Source organism: Hippichthys cyanospilos, chromosome 1, assembly GCF_059441005.1.
Source record: "Hippichthys cyanospilos isolate Australia breed blue-spotted pipefish chromosome 1, RoL_Hcya_1.0, whole genome shotgun sequence".
Classification (NCBI taxonomy): Eukaryota; Metazoa; Chordata; class Actinopteri; order Syngnathiformes; family Syngnathidae; genus Hippichthys; species Hippichthys cyanospilos.
Genome location: NC_142369.1, coordinates 1,770,273 through 1,785,890, shown reverse-complemented (window position 1 = coordinate 1,785,890; position 15,618 = coordinate 1,770,273). Strand labels below are relative to the sequence as shown.

Sequence of the window (15,618 nt, the reverse complement as noted above, 5' to 3'; positions counted from 1 at the left end):
AGACTTACAATAATACGATGGCTTCCTTAGCGATTTAGCTCAGGCAATATCACGCTAACAGAAGTCAGCCATTATGAAGAGCTCGAGGACAAAGTCATTTAAATAGCAGTAATTTTTATTTATACTGTTTTGTACCAAAGAGTAAAGAATTTTGAGTTACACAATATTTAATTCAACATTCTGATTATTTTAAATGATTTAGCTTTGCCATAAAAGTGATTTTATATGTAAAATAGTCTTCATCGCAAAAGAAAAAGCCAACGTTTACACGAAAAAGCCAAACTGGAATGAAAGGAAATAGAGAGATTTGTGCTTATGATTCTTTCTGACCATTTTTAACAGGAATTATGTACCTCCTTGCATTTGAATGACACAATAATAAGTACTCCCATTATGATTTTTACACTTTTACACTCACCATTACCGTTTGGGCCAAAAGATTTAGTTAATACCATGACGTAACTTTCACGCAATATCGCTAAACTGAAGCACTTAAGTCTCCAGCAAAACTATGGGGAAAAAATTATCCAATATAATACAAAAATGTATTTTAGCATACCCTATTACACATCTGTATTCACGTATGCAAGCAGTAGTGCGCTAAGTTATAGTCGTAATTTTTACTTTTACTTTTAATTTTTTACTTTTTGTACTTTTAGCATTTGATGGTATGATGTAATTTTCAGCCATGTTTTTAAATGTTACCGTACATTATGATTATTACACTGAATATTTTACTTTTTTTTGGGAGGGGGGGGAATGGAATCAAAACGGCAGTGTCATAAAAATCGCAATTGAATTTGTTCCTAAAATGGTTGCGACTTACCAGGAGGAGGGGCGTCGATCAGGCGAGCTGGAGAGGGAGCGCCTCCGGTAGCCGCAGGACGAGCTCCGTGAGCCGGAGTGAGAACGGGAGCGTGAGCGTGACCTCCCGTCGCTCCAGCAGAAAGGCCTGTTGGGGGACAGCAGGAGGGAGGACGGCGGCGAGACGGAGCCTCGCGAAGGGGAGCAGCTCAACGGCGGGGAACAAGAGGGAGAACATGGGGGACAGTCAAAGAGTAGGTCCAGAGGGGTGCCCTCCCACGGGTACAGGAAGCGACTCTCGCGTCCTTCGGCCAACTCCAGCTCGTCATGGAGGGACAGGAGCCCCGAATGCAAGTAGGCGGAGCCGCGCAACTTTTGGGAGTCAATGTCTTCTTCCTCAAGGGACGGAGGGGGTTGGACCTCGGTGGCTTTGCCGTCCGGCTCCCTCTCCTCCTCGCCCTGACTGAAGAGGGCTTGTAAGGGGTGGCCAAAGTGCTTGTTGAGCTCTGCTCGGATTTCCTGGTCGCACAGGAGTTTGCGGCTGAGGACAGATGAGCTGTCCTGTTGGAGAGGGACCTGGGAGTCCTGGGGAGGGGACTCCTTCCCTAGTCCCCGGACCTGAGCTTCTTCTCCAGGCGCGGAGGCAAAACTTTGCCGCTTAGCTAGAGGACAAGATGATGATGAAGGTGAAGAGGATGGAGGCGTGGCTGAATCCTTACATCCGACGTGCTGGTTCCCCACTGTCCGTTCTTCCGGCACAGAAGCAACGCCGGCACCTGGGGCGGTTGCCTTGTCCCCCGTCGAAGTCATGGCGCCGGTAGCCTTGTTGCCGTTCTTCTTTGCGCTCGCTGACGCCTGACAATAGTCATGGTCACCAACGCCGCGCTTACGGTTGCTAGCACTGCAACGCTCCTCAAGTCTGGTCCCTGTCGTTTGTTGAGCGATGGGGTACGGGAGGACAGTGGACGCTTTGCTCAGTTGGGCATAGAGCTCAGTCTGTTCGGGACCCTTCCTGTTGGGGCCGGTGCCCAACTCCACCAGCCTTGCTCTTTTACACGCCAAGGCTGAGGAGGAGCATGAAGACAACTTGGTTTTGAGCGAAACTTTAAAAGGATTCTCTTGACTGGCTTTGTGTGGGGGCGTGGTAGGTGGTGTCAGACCTAAACAGGGCGGGAGAGACATTAAAAGTCAGGTAGAAAGGTTTTCATGGGGTCTGCTAATATTCATGTAATGCACACATCACTTGGAGGAAGGTTTCACCCGTATATTGTATATTATTACAGTCAGAAAGCAGACTCAACCTTACGGACATTGCGCAATTTCCCCTGCGTTACACAGAAACAGACACAAAATCACGATTCACGAAATGTCTGTGACATCCCTGCTCCAAAAATACCCCAAAAGGTGATTGAACTGTTTCATACTTCATGCATACTGTCCAATTACTTGACTGTTGTTTTCAAGGATTTCTAGAGGTCTCAAGAAAAGACTTTTCGCTATTTTGTCCCTTACCGTTAAAGATGAGACCGAAACGGAAGTCAATAAAATAAAAAGAGGGCTCAGATGTACCGCGTTTTCTCCATTCATTCGAGAGGTAGTCGGTTTATGGACGAGGAAGATATGTGCTTGATTAAAATATGCACATTCACTATGATGAATTCTGATCTGTATTTTATTACAATCTTGACAGATTAATGTAATGCTTGATGTAACTTAATACGGCGGTGCTGTAATACGGTTGGCTTGCCATCCCCGCCCCTTCCTCGGTGACCTTGGAACGATCCCTTTCGGTCGAGGGGAAAAAAAAAAAAAAACCCAAACGCGACTCGGGACACTCCTAATAACCGGGCGAACGGTCGCTAGGAAGAAATTCCGGCACCGTGACCCTTTTCTGCAGAAAAGCCCAACGCTGAGGCGTTCTTCTTTTACATGGAGGATATATAAAGGAAGCACAAGAGGCAAATTGATTGTCATTCCTCTCAGATGGCATGTCCCTACTGCTCATGGCCTCCCGTCTATTCCTCCATCCCCGGTCAGATTTATAACCAGACAGATGGCAGTTATATGGCAAGTCCTGAGATGAGCCCACTTTATAGCATTGTTAATGCACTCACACAAGCGGCCGTCGCCATTACACTCATCCCCCCGTTTCCTCCTCTGCTCTAGCCTTCTTCCTCTCCCTCCCTGCCGTCTGCCACCCTACCCTACATATTTCTCTCGCATAGCCAAGTCTGGCACTCTCCACACACCTACGCTTACCATTCTTCTTTACCTTTCTTGTAATGCACATCATTCCTCGCTCGCTCCTGAATTGCACCAAATGACGGCTATTAGCATCAAATCCGGCGTGAGGGGAGGCAGCAGAAAGGCGAAAGAGAGTATGGGAGCCGGAGACGTAAATATGGGAGCTCGTCGCATTCGGAATGTTTGATGGCACCGGATTGTCATGCGGCACGCAAGCCTGAACACGCTAGTGACGCTCGCTAGTTTTGTTTTTCCACGTTTCAAGTCCATCTATATCAAGTCCAGAGTCAGGTTCGGGTCGGGGTCCAAATCCAGTCCGAGTCACAAAGGCCGGAGTCCAAGTCAAGTCCAAGTCGAGCTCAAGGGTAACCCTTAACTCATTCTCTTTTTTTTTCGTAGTTCAGAAATGTAATACCAGGGATCTATTTATATATCTTTTTAAAATGTTTCTGTATTGGGCTTGAGGGTTGAAAAAAGGCTGGTAGTGAATAAGTTAAGAGAGAAAACTTCTTATTCTTGGATGGCATGAAACCCCTTATTTCAAGAAGCACGTGGACAAAGAAATGTTCAAAAAACAAAAATGTGGTGCTGTGTCTGAAATTGTCTGCTTAGAAAGTTGGGTTTGCTCTGTGATTGTTACTTTTGAAGATGTTGTGGCTAACGTCAATGGTTGATAAAATATCACCATGCTGTTAACTGACATGACTGACCATTTGCAGTATTTATTTATTTTTTTTTCTGTTTTTTGTGGACTTTATTGTTCAAGAATAAAAACACTGTCGGATTTAACAAGTCGATAAAAACATGTTGCAAGTCCAATGGCGTAGTCTGAGACGAGTAACAGTCAAATACCACGGGGTCAAAGTTGAGTCAGGCCCTGACTCAATAGCCCTGGTACATTTAGCTAAAAAATTGACACTATGACGCACTATCGGTGCAGAACAATTATAAAATAGAAGCCATTAGCGGCGAGGGCGAAATAAATCCAAATGAGATAAATGTGTGTCCCTCAGTAAAACTTTTGATTGATGGATGCGGCACAGACACAAACACTAATCATACCGGCGCTGGAGGGAAAATACACGGCTTTTATCGCCATCCATCAGAAAAAAAAAAATTACAAGGCGCTTCTGCCCATTCCAGATCAACTGTCACCGTCTGAAAAGTCAGTAACATATATAGCCAACAGCACAAAAGTGCCGGCGGTCATCAAGACGGATTCATGGAAAGTTCCATTAGTGCTGACTTGCCTCGAAAGTGGAACTCCCCCGGTTATCAGTTACGCCGGCGCAATCTTATTGTAGTGGAACGTTACTCTTAGTCCGCAAAGGACCCAAAAGCTTTCACCTTGGCTTACCGGGGATCTATATCCATCCTTCTCATTCAGCGCCGGCTAATCCCCTCGTCGGAACGAGCGGGGGGCTCTGTAACCTCCGGCTTTACTGGACTAATGAATTCCCGGCTAATATTCAATCCCAAAATTTGCGCTGGATAGGGAAGTGGCTTTAGGGCTTTTATGAATAGAAAACAGGGCATGGGTCGATACATGCACTGTAAAACCATAAGAAATATTAACTACATCAAGAGCTGAAGGTTTAGAGTTCGGTTTCGGCATCCCCGTCCTGCACACAAAGACGGTACAAGGTGCACGCGCACACTGAGCCGTTTCCACAGCTGGTAAATGAATACCCAAAGGGGGCCGGTGCAACTTAACCGACTGTACGAGACAAAAGGACACCGGTGCTGACCTTGCGCAAAAACCGTCACATGCAAACAGGTGGAAGAATACAAACTCTTCAACCAACAATTTAAGTACGACGTGTTCGCTAACTGAGATGCTAATCGCAGAACGTGGACATCGTGTCACATTAGTCTTGAATTTCTTGAGCTGGGACTGCGTTTCGAGACGCGTTTCAAGACCATTTCTTAAGGGTCTCAGTCTCATCTCGGAATCGTGGTCTTGCCTCGGTCTTAGACAGGACAAACTTGGGATCTCGGATTACGACCGCTTGAGACCACTACTACTGGTTTTGTCTCGGTTTCTAACTCCCAAGTTCCTGCTTGTCTCAGTCCCAACCTCAAAAAGTCCTCGTCCCGTTTCCGTCTCGATATTCTGTAGTAGGACTAAGTGACGTGGCCAAAAAAATAAAATCACAATTTTGTATTATTGTAATTGTCTTTTGAAGCACCAATGCAGCATTTTGCCACTTCTGCGAAATCTCGATTTTACGATTTACCTCGTTTTGGGATTTACCGCCCAGCCGTACTCGCAAGTCTCGTTGATGTCATAATTTGAGTGGGTGTGGTCCCGACTACAAAACCAAGTGCCGGTATCTTAAGCAATGAATGGAAGGAGGGCTTTCCTCATAAAGCGACAACCTAATCAATACTCAGGAAGCGATAAATGTTCCTCCCAACCCTGAACTCCGACGAAGCGATCCCCAATGGAAGAAGCGTCCGCTTACCTGGGGTTCCAGCAATCTCCACACTCAATGTGCATTCAATGGTTTTGCTCTCAAACGGTGATCCCTTGTGGTCACTGGAAGACAAAAACAAAAGCGGGACGCGTGACTCTTCGGGTGCTACCGAGGCTCGAAAAGTGATCTAAGATGTGGAAATGAGTCACAAAAATGCCTCGGATTGGACTTGGTAGTCTTTGGCCGTCTCTTTCCGATCTCTCCGTTTGTCTTATTTGAAACTGTTTGCCTAAAAGAACGTGGAAAACTTCTCACACTTACTTTGGAGACTCTGGGGTCAAAGGAAGTGGCAAGGTGGTTGGTTTGGCTGTAGAACACAAAGGAGCACGGGTAATTATTGATCTAGTTAGAACACTGTTGGCAGACGAGAACAGGTCCACATTCTGCAACATTTAATATCAAATTGGCTCATTAAATGCACTACAAAAACACCCATCCCCTGTTAGAAGACTGTACTACTGATATTTTTTGTTTGGTTGGTCGGTTTATTCTGATGACCCCGTTCTTTTGAAATCAATTAACTCTCAGAGTCCGACTCTTAGGATAGACCGTAGACTGCGTGAGGCAGGATGAGGTAATGGCACGTGGGTCACGGGTGTCTGGATACGGACACGTTGGGATGGAATCAAGACATACGGAGACGATGCCACAGACAAGACACAATGACGGTGGGTGAGCCCCTCCGCGGACAAGTCATCATCGCATGCACCAACAGCAGAGGAGGGGGAAGTCGAGAGAGGAAGAAAGGAGAGTCAAGGAAGCTTGTGCAGTTGCCCGAGGCTTTGGCCGACTTGGAACGTGGCTTTTATGGGCGGCGCCCGGGTTCCGAGAGCAAACTACTGGGCGCGCCCGGGTCGACCGACCGGCCCACCGTCTCGACGCCGGACGTACGGTAGCGAGACGGGGCTCGGCCCTCCGCCCGAGCCCGGTTTTGGTTCCGCTCAATCCCATCGGGGAGCGGAACGGCGCGGGTCGCGTCGACGCGCTCGGAATGAGTGTTAGCGTTGAATTAGAAGAGCGGTTAGTCGTGACGTCAAACCGGGAGGTGGTTAGAGCAGGAGAAGGAGAAGAGGGAGCAGAGATAAGGCCGGTGGGGGGGATGCAGTCATGATTACCTAACAACAGGTGGTCGTCCGGGCGCTCGCCGAGTGCCTGCCCGTGCGGCTGCCCGTGCCCGCGCATGAGGCAGGCAGGGGTGGGCTCTGCAAAGCTAGTATCTGGGAAGAGCGGGCTCGGCGGGCCCAGCGAGAGCACCGCGGCGGGGCTGCCCGTGACATGGTCATCATCACGGACACCGGCAGCATCATCATCATTTTTATCATGGGCGACATCCTCCCCATAGCCTCCCCGGCTCGGCCGCCCCGGCTCGAGTCCGAAGCCCGCGTGGGGCCGGGCGGGGCTCGCCGCCCTGCTCGGCTTTCTAAGGCGGCTGCGCTCTTCCTCCTCCGGTTTGATACGCCGCCCCGCTAATTTGCCGCGAGCGCCGCTTAGGGGTTCGAGAAGGTGCCCGCGGTAGCGAGCTGGTCTCAGTTTGGCGGTGAGCAGCCGGCTAAGTAACGGGTGCCCCGGCCCGGCCTCCCGTTTCCTGATAGTCACTGTGATTTGCGTACGGCGAGCGCGGTCGGGCCCGCTATTCTTTTTTCGAGGGGCGCCTACAGCCTCTCGGCAATGCTCACAGCCGTGACTCGCCTCTCGGGGAGGGAGGGAATAAGAATGCATATACCTAATGAACCTAGCGGCGGCCAGGTGGCCCGCGTCACCTGGCGGCCTTCCTTCCTCGCTGGCTTTAGGGCGAACGCAGCTGTAGGTTCTGCGGCCGACAGAGATAGAGGCCCCCTCCGACTCCTCAACCCCGTCATCGTCCTGAGCGCAACGCTGCCATTTCCCAGCCCCACTACATTCGCCTGCAGCCCGGCTCTCACCTCGCTGGTGGTGATGCTGCTGCGGCGGCGGCGGCGGCGGCGCGGCCGACTTCTTTTTGGAAGCGCTGGCGGACGAGGAGCAAGTGGAGGACAGGGAGGAGAAGGACGAGGTGGATGACGAGGACGGCGAGGAGGAAGAGGAGGAGGAGGCGCCCGGGCCCAGGCTGCTCTTGTCCCTTCCGGGGGCGGCGCTCCAGCCGCCCTTGACGTCGTTGGCTTTGGTGTGGAGCAGGATGTCGTCGGTGGCTGTTAAGTACTTCAGCAGCTCTGTGCAAGGCCGCCTCAGAGGGCGGTTCTGTTGGCCCGAGACCCCTCTTGCTTTGCCGTTCCAGGGGCTCTCCGTCTGTTCAAAAAGTGCCGCGTAAAGTTAATCTTTGAAAACTGCAACTACGATAATTTCTTCGGTTTCTAGTGTCCGGGGTTCGGAGGCTGTCTGGCGTATGTTTGCGTCCTTTATCTGTTTTGTGAAGACCGCTGTGTTGTCTTGTAAGCATGAATGATGCTATATTACATAAGCATGGAGATACTAATGTGGGGTTTCCATTTTTGTCTGGCAAACACCTTTGAGCGGTTGCAAATATGTTCAAACATTTTCAAATACGTTCGAATGTACTTGCACATTTGTTCTAATGCACTTGCAAATATGTTCAATCATGCTTATGAATATGGCTGAATGTACTTGCGAATATATTCAAAGGTGTTTGGAAATATGTTCAATCATACTTATGAATATGTCTGATGTGCTTGCGAATATATTCAAACATTGAAAAACTTAGAAAACGTTTTTGCAACTATGTTCAAACACACTTACAGTTTAGGCAACATGAAATAAACGGTTTTCTTTCCTAATACTCTGGCATTATTGACAAAAAATGCGGAAGGGATGTAATCATAATAATAAAACCATAAAAATGACTAATAAAAATATTGACTTTTTTTGACTTAATGGTAAAATGTAGGCCGAATGCAAAAAAAAACAATTTTTTTTTTTAAACTTTTGCATGCAATACCCAAGCTAATATCCAATAGCATTATGGGATTAATGTAATTTTAGTACTTAGTCTACAAGTGAACGTATTTACAAGTATGTTTGAATTAGTTTGCCTATCAAAAACATTAAACCCAGATTAGCAGTGCTACACTTTTGTTCTATAAAATAAAGTTTTGGGTGCTTGATTGATGTTTTCTTATAATGTATATTGGGCTACTTAAACCTGATTCTCTCTTTGTGTGTAAAAAATTCGGAATTGCTTTGTTTTTTTTTTTGTTTGCTTTTTTTGTTTTTTTTAATGCTGCAGCATGAATCCTGCGAGTACGGTTATACACATTTACAAGTATGCCAAGCTGCTCGGTGGTAGTAGTTTTGCCAAATTCTATCCAATTAGCAAGAAGTTCTGTCTTTTAACGTCACAGTGTTGACGTTTTTTGGCGGGGAATGAAGTAGCGCGAAAGAAATGGCCAGTCTTGGTTAGAGTTTTTAGAGAGCCTTTTTTAATGGGCACTTCTCGAAAATAGTGCGAACCGAAGACATTTCCCGGCCGTCTGCAAGAACCCAAACTCTAAGCTTCAATCTCGGAAGTTTGTCCGTATATCAAATTTTGGCTTGCGACCCAAAGCCGAAAATAAAAACAAACTAAAACAAACAAGTGACGTCTCCTAAGTCAACAAACACGAAGTGTAAACCGGGGCATTGGTGAGTCTGATGTCCTCTTCAGAACAATGTTTATCAGTAGATACAGCGCCCGGAAGAACAACTCTGAAAGCCGGAGCGCAGCGGCTGCCTGAATGACTCCAACGCGACGGCGGCGGGCGTGAAGTCATCATCTTAATTGCGCCGGCCTCCGAGCGCCGTGTTTGCACGCCGAGTCCTTCGGGACCCTCCGTTCGCCGCGTTCCACAAAAGCGCGACTCAAAGGCGCCGCGGGAAAATGGAGTCTGACACAGTGCAAACATGGCGCGGCGCGAAAATGTGTCTGATGGTTTCAAAGTAAGAGCAAATGAAGTCGTGTAATATGTGCCCGGGCGCAAAATGACAACTCGTAGCGAGCGACTTCATCGCCAGCTCGTTGGAGGTCGAACGTTCCCGGCAATCCGGAGCCCCGTCGACGTGTTTTTTTTTTTTTTTTTTTTTCTTCTGGCATCATAAGCGGCGGAGCTAATGAGAGAACGGCGCCGAAGCCGCGCCTGCGACAGCCATCGGCCCGTTTTCATTACCAGAAGCCCCTCTAGCCCCCCCTGGGATAGCAGAGCGGTAGTCTAACATCTTCTAAAGGCGGCGACCAAAACAAGAAAATTGGGAGAGCGGAGCGAGAAAGATGAACTAACACAAAAATGAGCGCGCGTACCTTGACGACAGCAGGTGGTGGTCGGATGCGGTGGTTGCTGCCGGCTGCATGGTTCTGTGCCTTGCCACCTGCGTATTGATTATAGCTGAGCTGGGAGTTTGCGGGAGCCAGAAGGAGCTTCTTCAGCTGGACCCGAGCGGTGGGTGCGGCGGGGAGAGACGACAGGCGGGGAGAGTCAAGTTAGCGCGGATTATGCAAATGGAGGTTTTCTTTCAACGGCCGCAGATTTCTACCCGTCCCGGCAGACGGGGGTCGGTCGGGAAAGCGGTGAAAATAAGCGCGTGGCACGTTTGTATTCTCCGAGGGGGCCCAAGGAACGTACCGTAAAGCTCATTAGGAAAGTTAAACGAAGTATAAGTTCGCGTTTTAGCCCCGGAAGCCGAGAGAATTGCTCACGGGCTCGTTGGTAAAAATAACCGCGCGACGCTAAGAGGCCCGCCTTGCCTCGCCGCCAAAAGAGACGACTTTGGCACAAGGAGCGTGTCGATGGCGGTGGTGAGGGGGGCGCGGATTAGCCCGGGCCTACCGGGAATAGAGGAGATGAATTTTGCTACGCCGTTTCTTTCATTCGATGCCCACTCCATTTCCGGCCATACTTGGCTCCGCCGCGGTGCTTGTATTTGAATAGAATTAGCACATCAGAGCCATTATGATTTCAGTTAGCTCATTTGCTCGTTTGACTCGATCGAAACAGGAGGGCGCGTGTAAGCGCGGCTGCTCGTGGGTAGCGTTGGAAGGCGCGGTCGCGCTAACCGAGACCTTATTGCGACGACTAGATAAGAGCCAGACCGTACGCTTAAAAAACAAACTCGCAAAAACGGAACTAAAGACCGGTGTCGTTTTTTTCACTTTCAAAGACGAACTCCGGTATGTTCTTGCGACATGAAGCAGTACAAGTGAACGTCTAGCTTACAACTCGTTTGAGGTTCTCAGACAACCCCTGACGAGAGCAAAAGAACCGCCATCTTTGCCATAAATCACGTCGCCCCAAAGTGGGAAATAGACATCAAATTAGTGGTTTCACTTCAACAAATCCTGCAATCGTATTGATTAAAAAGGAATTGTCCAAACAAGCTGAGATAAATGTCATTGTACAATGGAAGTTTTCGAGACAAATGTAAATGGAAATTTTCAAGATGGCGGGAATTGAAATTGAGCGAAAAAAATAACCCTAATATTTTCAGTACTAAATTGCAATACGCGTATGGCGTATCGCAATATATTGACATTATGACCCAGCACTACTGCCAGCGATCCTGCTCTGTATGGGTGGGGGTCCACTGTACCGTTATCCTAAATGGTAAATGGACTTGGACTCTTATAGCGCTTTTCTACCTCGTACTCAAATCGCTTTACACTAACTAGTCGTTTAGCTACTGATGACGCAGCATCAGGAGCAACCGGAGGTTCGGAGTCTTGCTCAAGGATACTTCGTCGACGCTGGTCGGGGGATCGAACCCACGGCCCCTGGGCTGGGAGACGACCGCCCTACCACCGATCCATGCCGCCCCGCTAAGTTTCGCTAATGTCTTGGGTTCGGCCGGTCTGGTCTTGACTCGAACCCTGCGAGACCACGACAAGGCCTGCTGTGGTCTTGACTAGAACCCTGCGAGACCACGACAAGGCCGAGTAAAAATTCATTTGATCCCGAAACGCCCCCCTCCCCCCCAAAAAAGTGATCTCGATAGCAAGACCTGCACAAGTACACGACAATAGAAGAGGCCCTATTTTGTGATCCAGACCCAGAAAGCGAGAGAGCAGCCAGGACAAACGGAGAGGCTTTACCAGGGAAGGCTCCTCGGGCTCCGGGGTGCGAGGCGAGCCGTCGGGGGAGGAGGGACAGCTCTGGTCACTGGCGTTGGTCACGTCCCCATCTGCCAGAGCCTCAAACGAAGGCAGACCGTCCTCATCCACCGGGATGCTATCCAGGGTCTCTGTAAGCACTGCCAGCAAGTTGGCCTCATTTTCTTCATCTATCTTCTTAGCAGGCGGGAAAAGAAATAAAAAAAGGGGAGGGGGGGGGGGGGGCAGGAGACAGACAGAAACACACAGAGAAGGGAAAAATAGGACATTTTAGTCGGGAAGTTGTAAATCTTTTCCTCCCAAGAAAGTAAGAGTGGTGGGTGGGTGGTTGCTTGCAGACTTTTATTGTTAATACTTTTTTCTCTCTCTCTCTCTGGTTCTATTCTGGCAAACAAAATCCCCCCCCCCCCTTCAAAGTGAGTCAAGCCTGTCACTCATATTTTAAACACGCAGCTTTACCGGACCAAAATAATATCTTCTGTGAGAAAAGCCATTACCAAGGCTGACAAGTAGCAAGTATCGAGGGAAGACAGAAATAGAGTTTGTGGGCAAACAATGACTACAAGTTCAATCTGGCAAGACGTTTGCCACCAATCCTACCCATACGGAGAATTAGCATCCGCTTATGCAAAATGTATATTCTCCATTTAAAACACAACAGTGGATGCAAACCACAGGCGTCAAGTTTGCGTCAAAGAAAAGTAGCTTTTATATTTGTGTTATACTCTGTCATGGCGTTTTCCATATTTAAAGGTTCTCTCTATCAACTATTTGAAGCCTTTAGCTATTAAAATGCTAATTCATTTCCACAAAAAACACCCTTTTGCATTATGGGAGTTCAGGCTGAGCCAATCATCCAAAGGCTTGCATACTGTTTTATTGCCTACCTTATTATTTGCTTGATTATGAAGTTTAGTCTGCTGGGGGAGTGAACAGAATGAGAATTTCAATTTGTGGTATTACTATGCATATGACAAAAAAAAAAAAAAAAAAACTCTCTCTTTAAATGTATTAAGTTGCCCGTTAGCGCCACCCGTGGTTTTGAGGTGTCAACACAAAAGTTTCTATCGTGTTCCCGTCGCGAGTTGCCGTTGAAAGGATTGATGCAAAAAACATGGGGACTGCAAGTCAAAACATTGGGTTTTCAATATGTTCAAAAATGTTTCCAATTTCCAATGGCAGTAAATGAGCATGACATGGGCTAAATTTTATACAACATATTCCACCTCTTGACCTCCCGTTTGCAAGCATTTAGAAGGGACGTCAGCGTGGCTTATTGAAAGTCGTGTTTTGATGATCTATGATCTACACAGCATTTTATCCTCCTAGAGGTTTTTTTTTTTTCGTATGCTTGTTCTTTGATATCACACATGAAAAAACATCAAAAAGCCAGAGTTGGGTTTCTCCGGGGGTTTAAAACAGGATAAGCCACAGCGTCACATTCAAGCTAGCTATGTGGAACGTATTTATTGTACAAAAAAATCTGTGGTTTTTGAATGACATCATGTTCGAAAAATGGCCACAAAAACAACATATTTTTTGAGAAATGGAATCACCATTGCGCTCAAGACAATAAATAATCATACATATGCGTGTAGCTAAAAAAACAAAAAAACGTGGTAATAGACAATGTAAACTAAATCCAAACAACCAGGACTTGCTACGGGCAACTAAACTTGTTTGTTTTTCAATCAATGTTCCTCGACGTGTCTTGACGAGCAAATGGGTGTCACAACAAAATCAAACGATTGTTTGCGTGCAAGCCCATCCGTTTGCCGGGTGTTTTGGGGAAACGGCTAAATAAGTGTTATTACGCTTCCCTTGACAAAATGTCACCGATCGCCACCGGTTATTTTCATGTCCCCCCCGCCCCCGCTTCAATTTTCATTTGGAGATGACACAGACGGCTTAGATGTTCAGTTAGCTCGCTAACAGTGAGGAAAATGTTCATCGGATGCTCAGCGAGTCGATCGTCTCCCTAACAACATGAGCACTCTGTCATTATTAGAAAATGATGAAGGGGACATATTTCACCGAGATAACACGGTGTAGACGGGGGCCACGCCACACTGGCAAGCAAAACGCCTCGCAGGAAATTGCTCCGTATGAGGTGTCGTGCTGTTTAATTACTTGTAAGGAGCTTTAAATCCACCGCGCCGGAACGCTGTGCAACCCGTATTTGGCTCCCCGGCATCAAACGTTATTACCTGCCGAAAAACGGGGCGCGCGCCTCGGCCCGAACGCACGTGACAGATTCAAAGTAGGATTTTTCGCATTTTTAATGAGCCGTCTGTTTAGCTTCGACATCCAGCGCTAAAGTCGAGATACGGGGAGAAAACGTTCCGCGAGCCACCGCGCTCTTGTTTTTTCATTCCAGGGGGCTTACCAGTGATCCAACCACTTGTAATCATTGACCGTGTTTGAAGAACTCCAAGATCAGACCAAGGATCGCAATCATTTCAATACAAAGTGGTCACTTTTAGCATGAAGAGAACAAAAACTGACCTAGGGGCTTTTTTTTGTCATAATGGGCACGTGTAAAAGTTGGACAAAGAACGAAGCTGGTGACCAACCGATTTTTCATTTAAAAGCCCGTCCGATCGTTCAAATTACCTACCAATTACCTCTTCTCTTTTTAATAATGAATACGCAGGCTCACTCGGGCTGCTGCTATTGAATGTCTTAGTATTCTATTGAAATTTGAATATTTAAATATGTCTATTTTCATCTGTAGAAACATTAGTGAGAGAGGTTTTAGACAAAGCTCTCCCAATAGATGTTAGCTAAAGAGACCGTACACAAGAACCGCAGTAGTGATTTTAGCACGTTTATAACACCTCAGAGAGATGTTCTGCCTATAGGAGCTGGGGGATATGCCCTCCCCCCCTAAAAAAAAAACAAAAAAAAAACTTTTTTCTTTCAGTAATCATGGACAGTTTTAATCAAATAAACCCAAGACAACAACAACAAAATATACAAATTTTACATGATTTTGAACATAAACCTAACACCCATAGTTTAGCTTCTACACTTTAGTTGGGGAATAAATCGTTTTACTTAGATGAATTTGTCATTTTAAAAATCAAAATTGAAAATTAGCTATATCGTAAAGTTTTGCAAAAGTGGACTAATGCTAGACGAGTGATTTGCAATAGTTACTGACTACTTGATTATTTTTTGAAAAGCCCCCTCTCCCTGGAAAGAGAAACACTTCTGCGCGCCCACCCCCACTCGTCGTACCGAAAATAAATAAAATATTGATCTATTAAAAACAAAACTCTATGATTATCCTGAAAACTGTATCATTTTTAACCTTAACAAACCCCCAAAAAATCCAATATGAGTTAACTTTCAACTCTTAATTATTCTTTTTACAGTGTTTATGCAGGTTACAGGTTAGTCTAAAAGAGAAAAAAAATAACCAAGTGAATCAAAATGCCTGAAAGAAGATGCCAATCCTTATTTTATTGCAATTACACTTCACATGGCAAAAACAAAGACTTTTCCCTGAGGTAACTCTCAGTTTGAAAACGGTTGATGATCCCGGGTCCGGAGCGACTGGCGAAAATTGAGATTTTACGGTTCGGTCTTATCGCCTGGCCCTAAAGCACCCGCCCGATAATCGGGCACTCGTGCGAAACCTGGATCTTCCCCATTCGTCTCATTTTCAAGTGGCCGATTTTCATAACGACGAATGAATCCAATCCGTTGGTTTTATTTCCCGGATCCCCGCGTGAAAGTCAAACGCGAGGGCGGTGGCGTAACCTGACCTCCAAAAATCTCATCCCTGACTCCTAGGCGGCGTCGGAAAAGCTCTCGGCCGCGTACGACGGATGCGCACGAAGCCCGTCGGCTAACCTGGTTGCGGTCCACTTATATTGATTACCACTGAGCTCCGGAGACTATCGGGGGCAGGGAGAACAAAGGGGAAAAAAAAAAAAATAAACGTCTCCTCGCCCATCTCGCTTAATGGACCTCGCCGAATTAAAGAGATCTTAACAATCCCGGGCTAATTGTGGGATC

The 15,618-nt window shown here is 47.1% G+C and overlaps 1 protein-coding gene across 7 annotated transcripts in view; it reads right to left on the bottom strand.

Moving 5' to 3' along the window:
• ppargc1a (peroxisome proliferator-activated receptor gamma, coactivator 1 alpha) overlaps positions 1 to 15,618 on the bottom strand; it is a 160,396-nt gene that overhangs the window by 18,909 nt on the left and 125,869 nt on the right. For 3 of the 7 annotated variants that reach the window (XM_088417790.1, XM_088417767.1, XM_088417796.1), the window contains 6 exons: positions 11,578 to 11,772; positions 9,793 to 9,918; positions 6,641 to 7,790; positions 5,787 to 5,832; positions 5,514 to 5,587; positions 827 to 1,964 (listed from right to left, as the gene is read on the bottom strand). In XM_088417790.1, coding sequence (XP_088273916.1) covers positions 827 to 1,964; positions 5,514 to 5,587; positions 5,787 to 5,832; positions 6,641 to 7,790; positions 9,793 to 9,918; positions 11,578 to 11,772 — 2,729 coding nt within the window. The remainder of the gene's footprint in view (positions 1 to 826; positions 1,965 to 5,513; positions 5,588 to 5,786; positions 5,833 to 6,640; positions 7,791 to 9,792; positions 9,919 to 11,577; positions 11,773 to 15,618) is intronic. The other 4 variants (XM_088417805.1, XM_088417820.1, XM_088417779.1 and 1 more) reach the window with 3 other exon arrangements.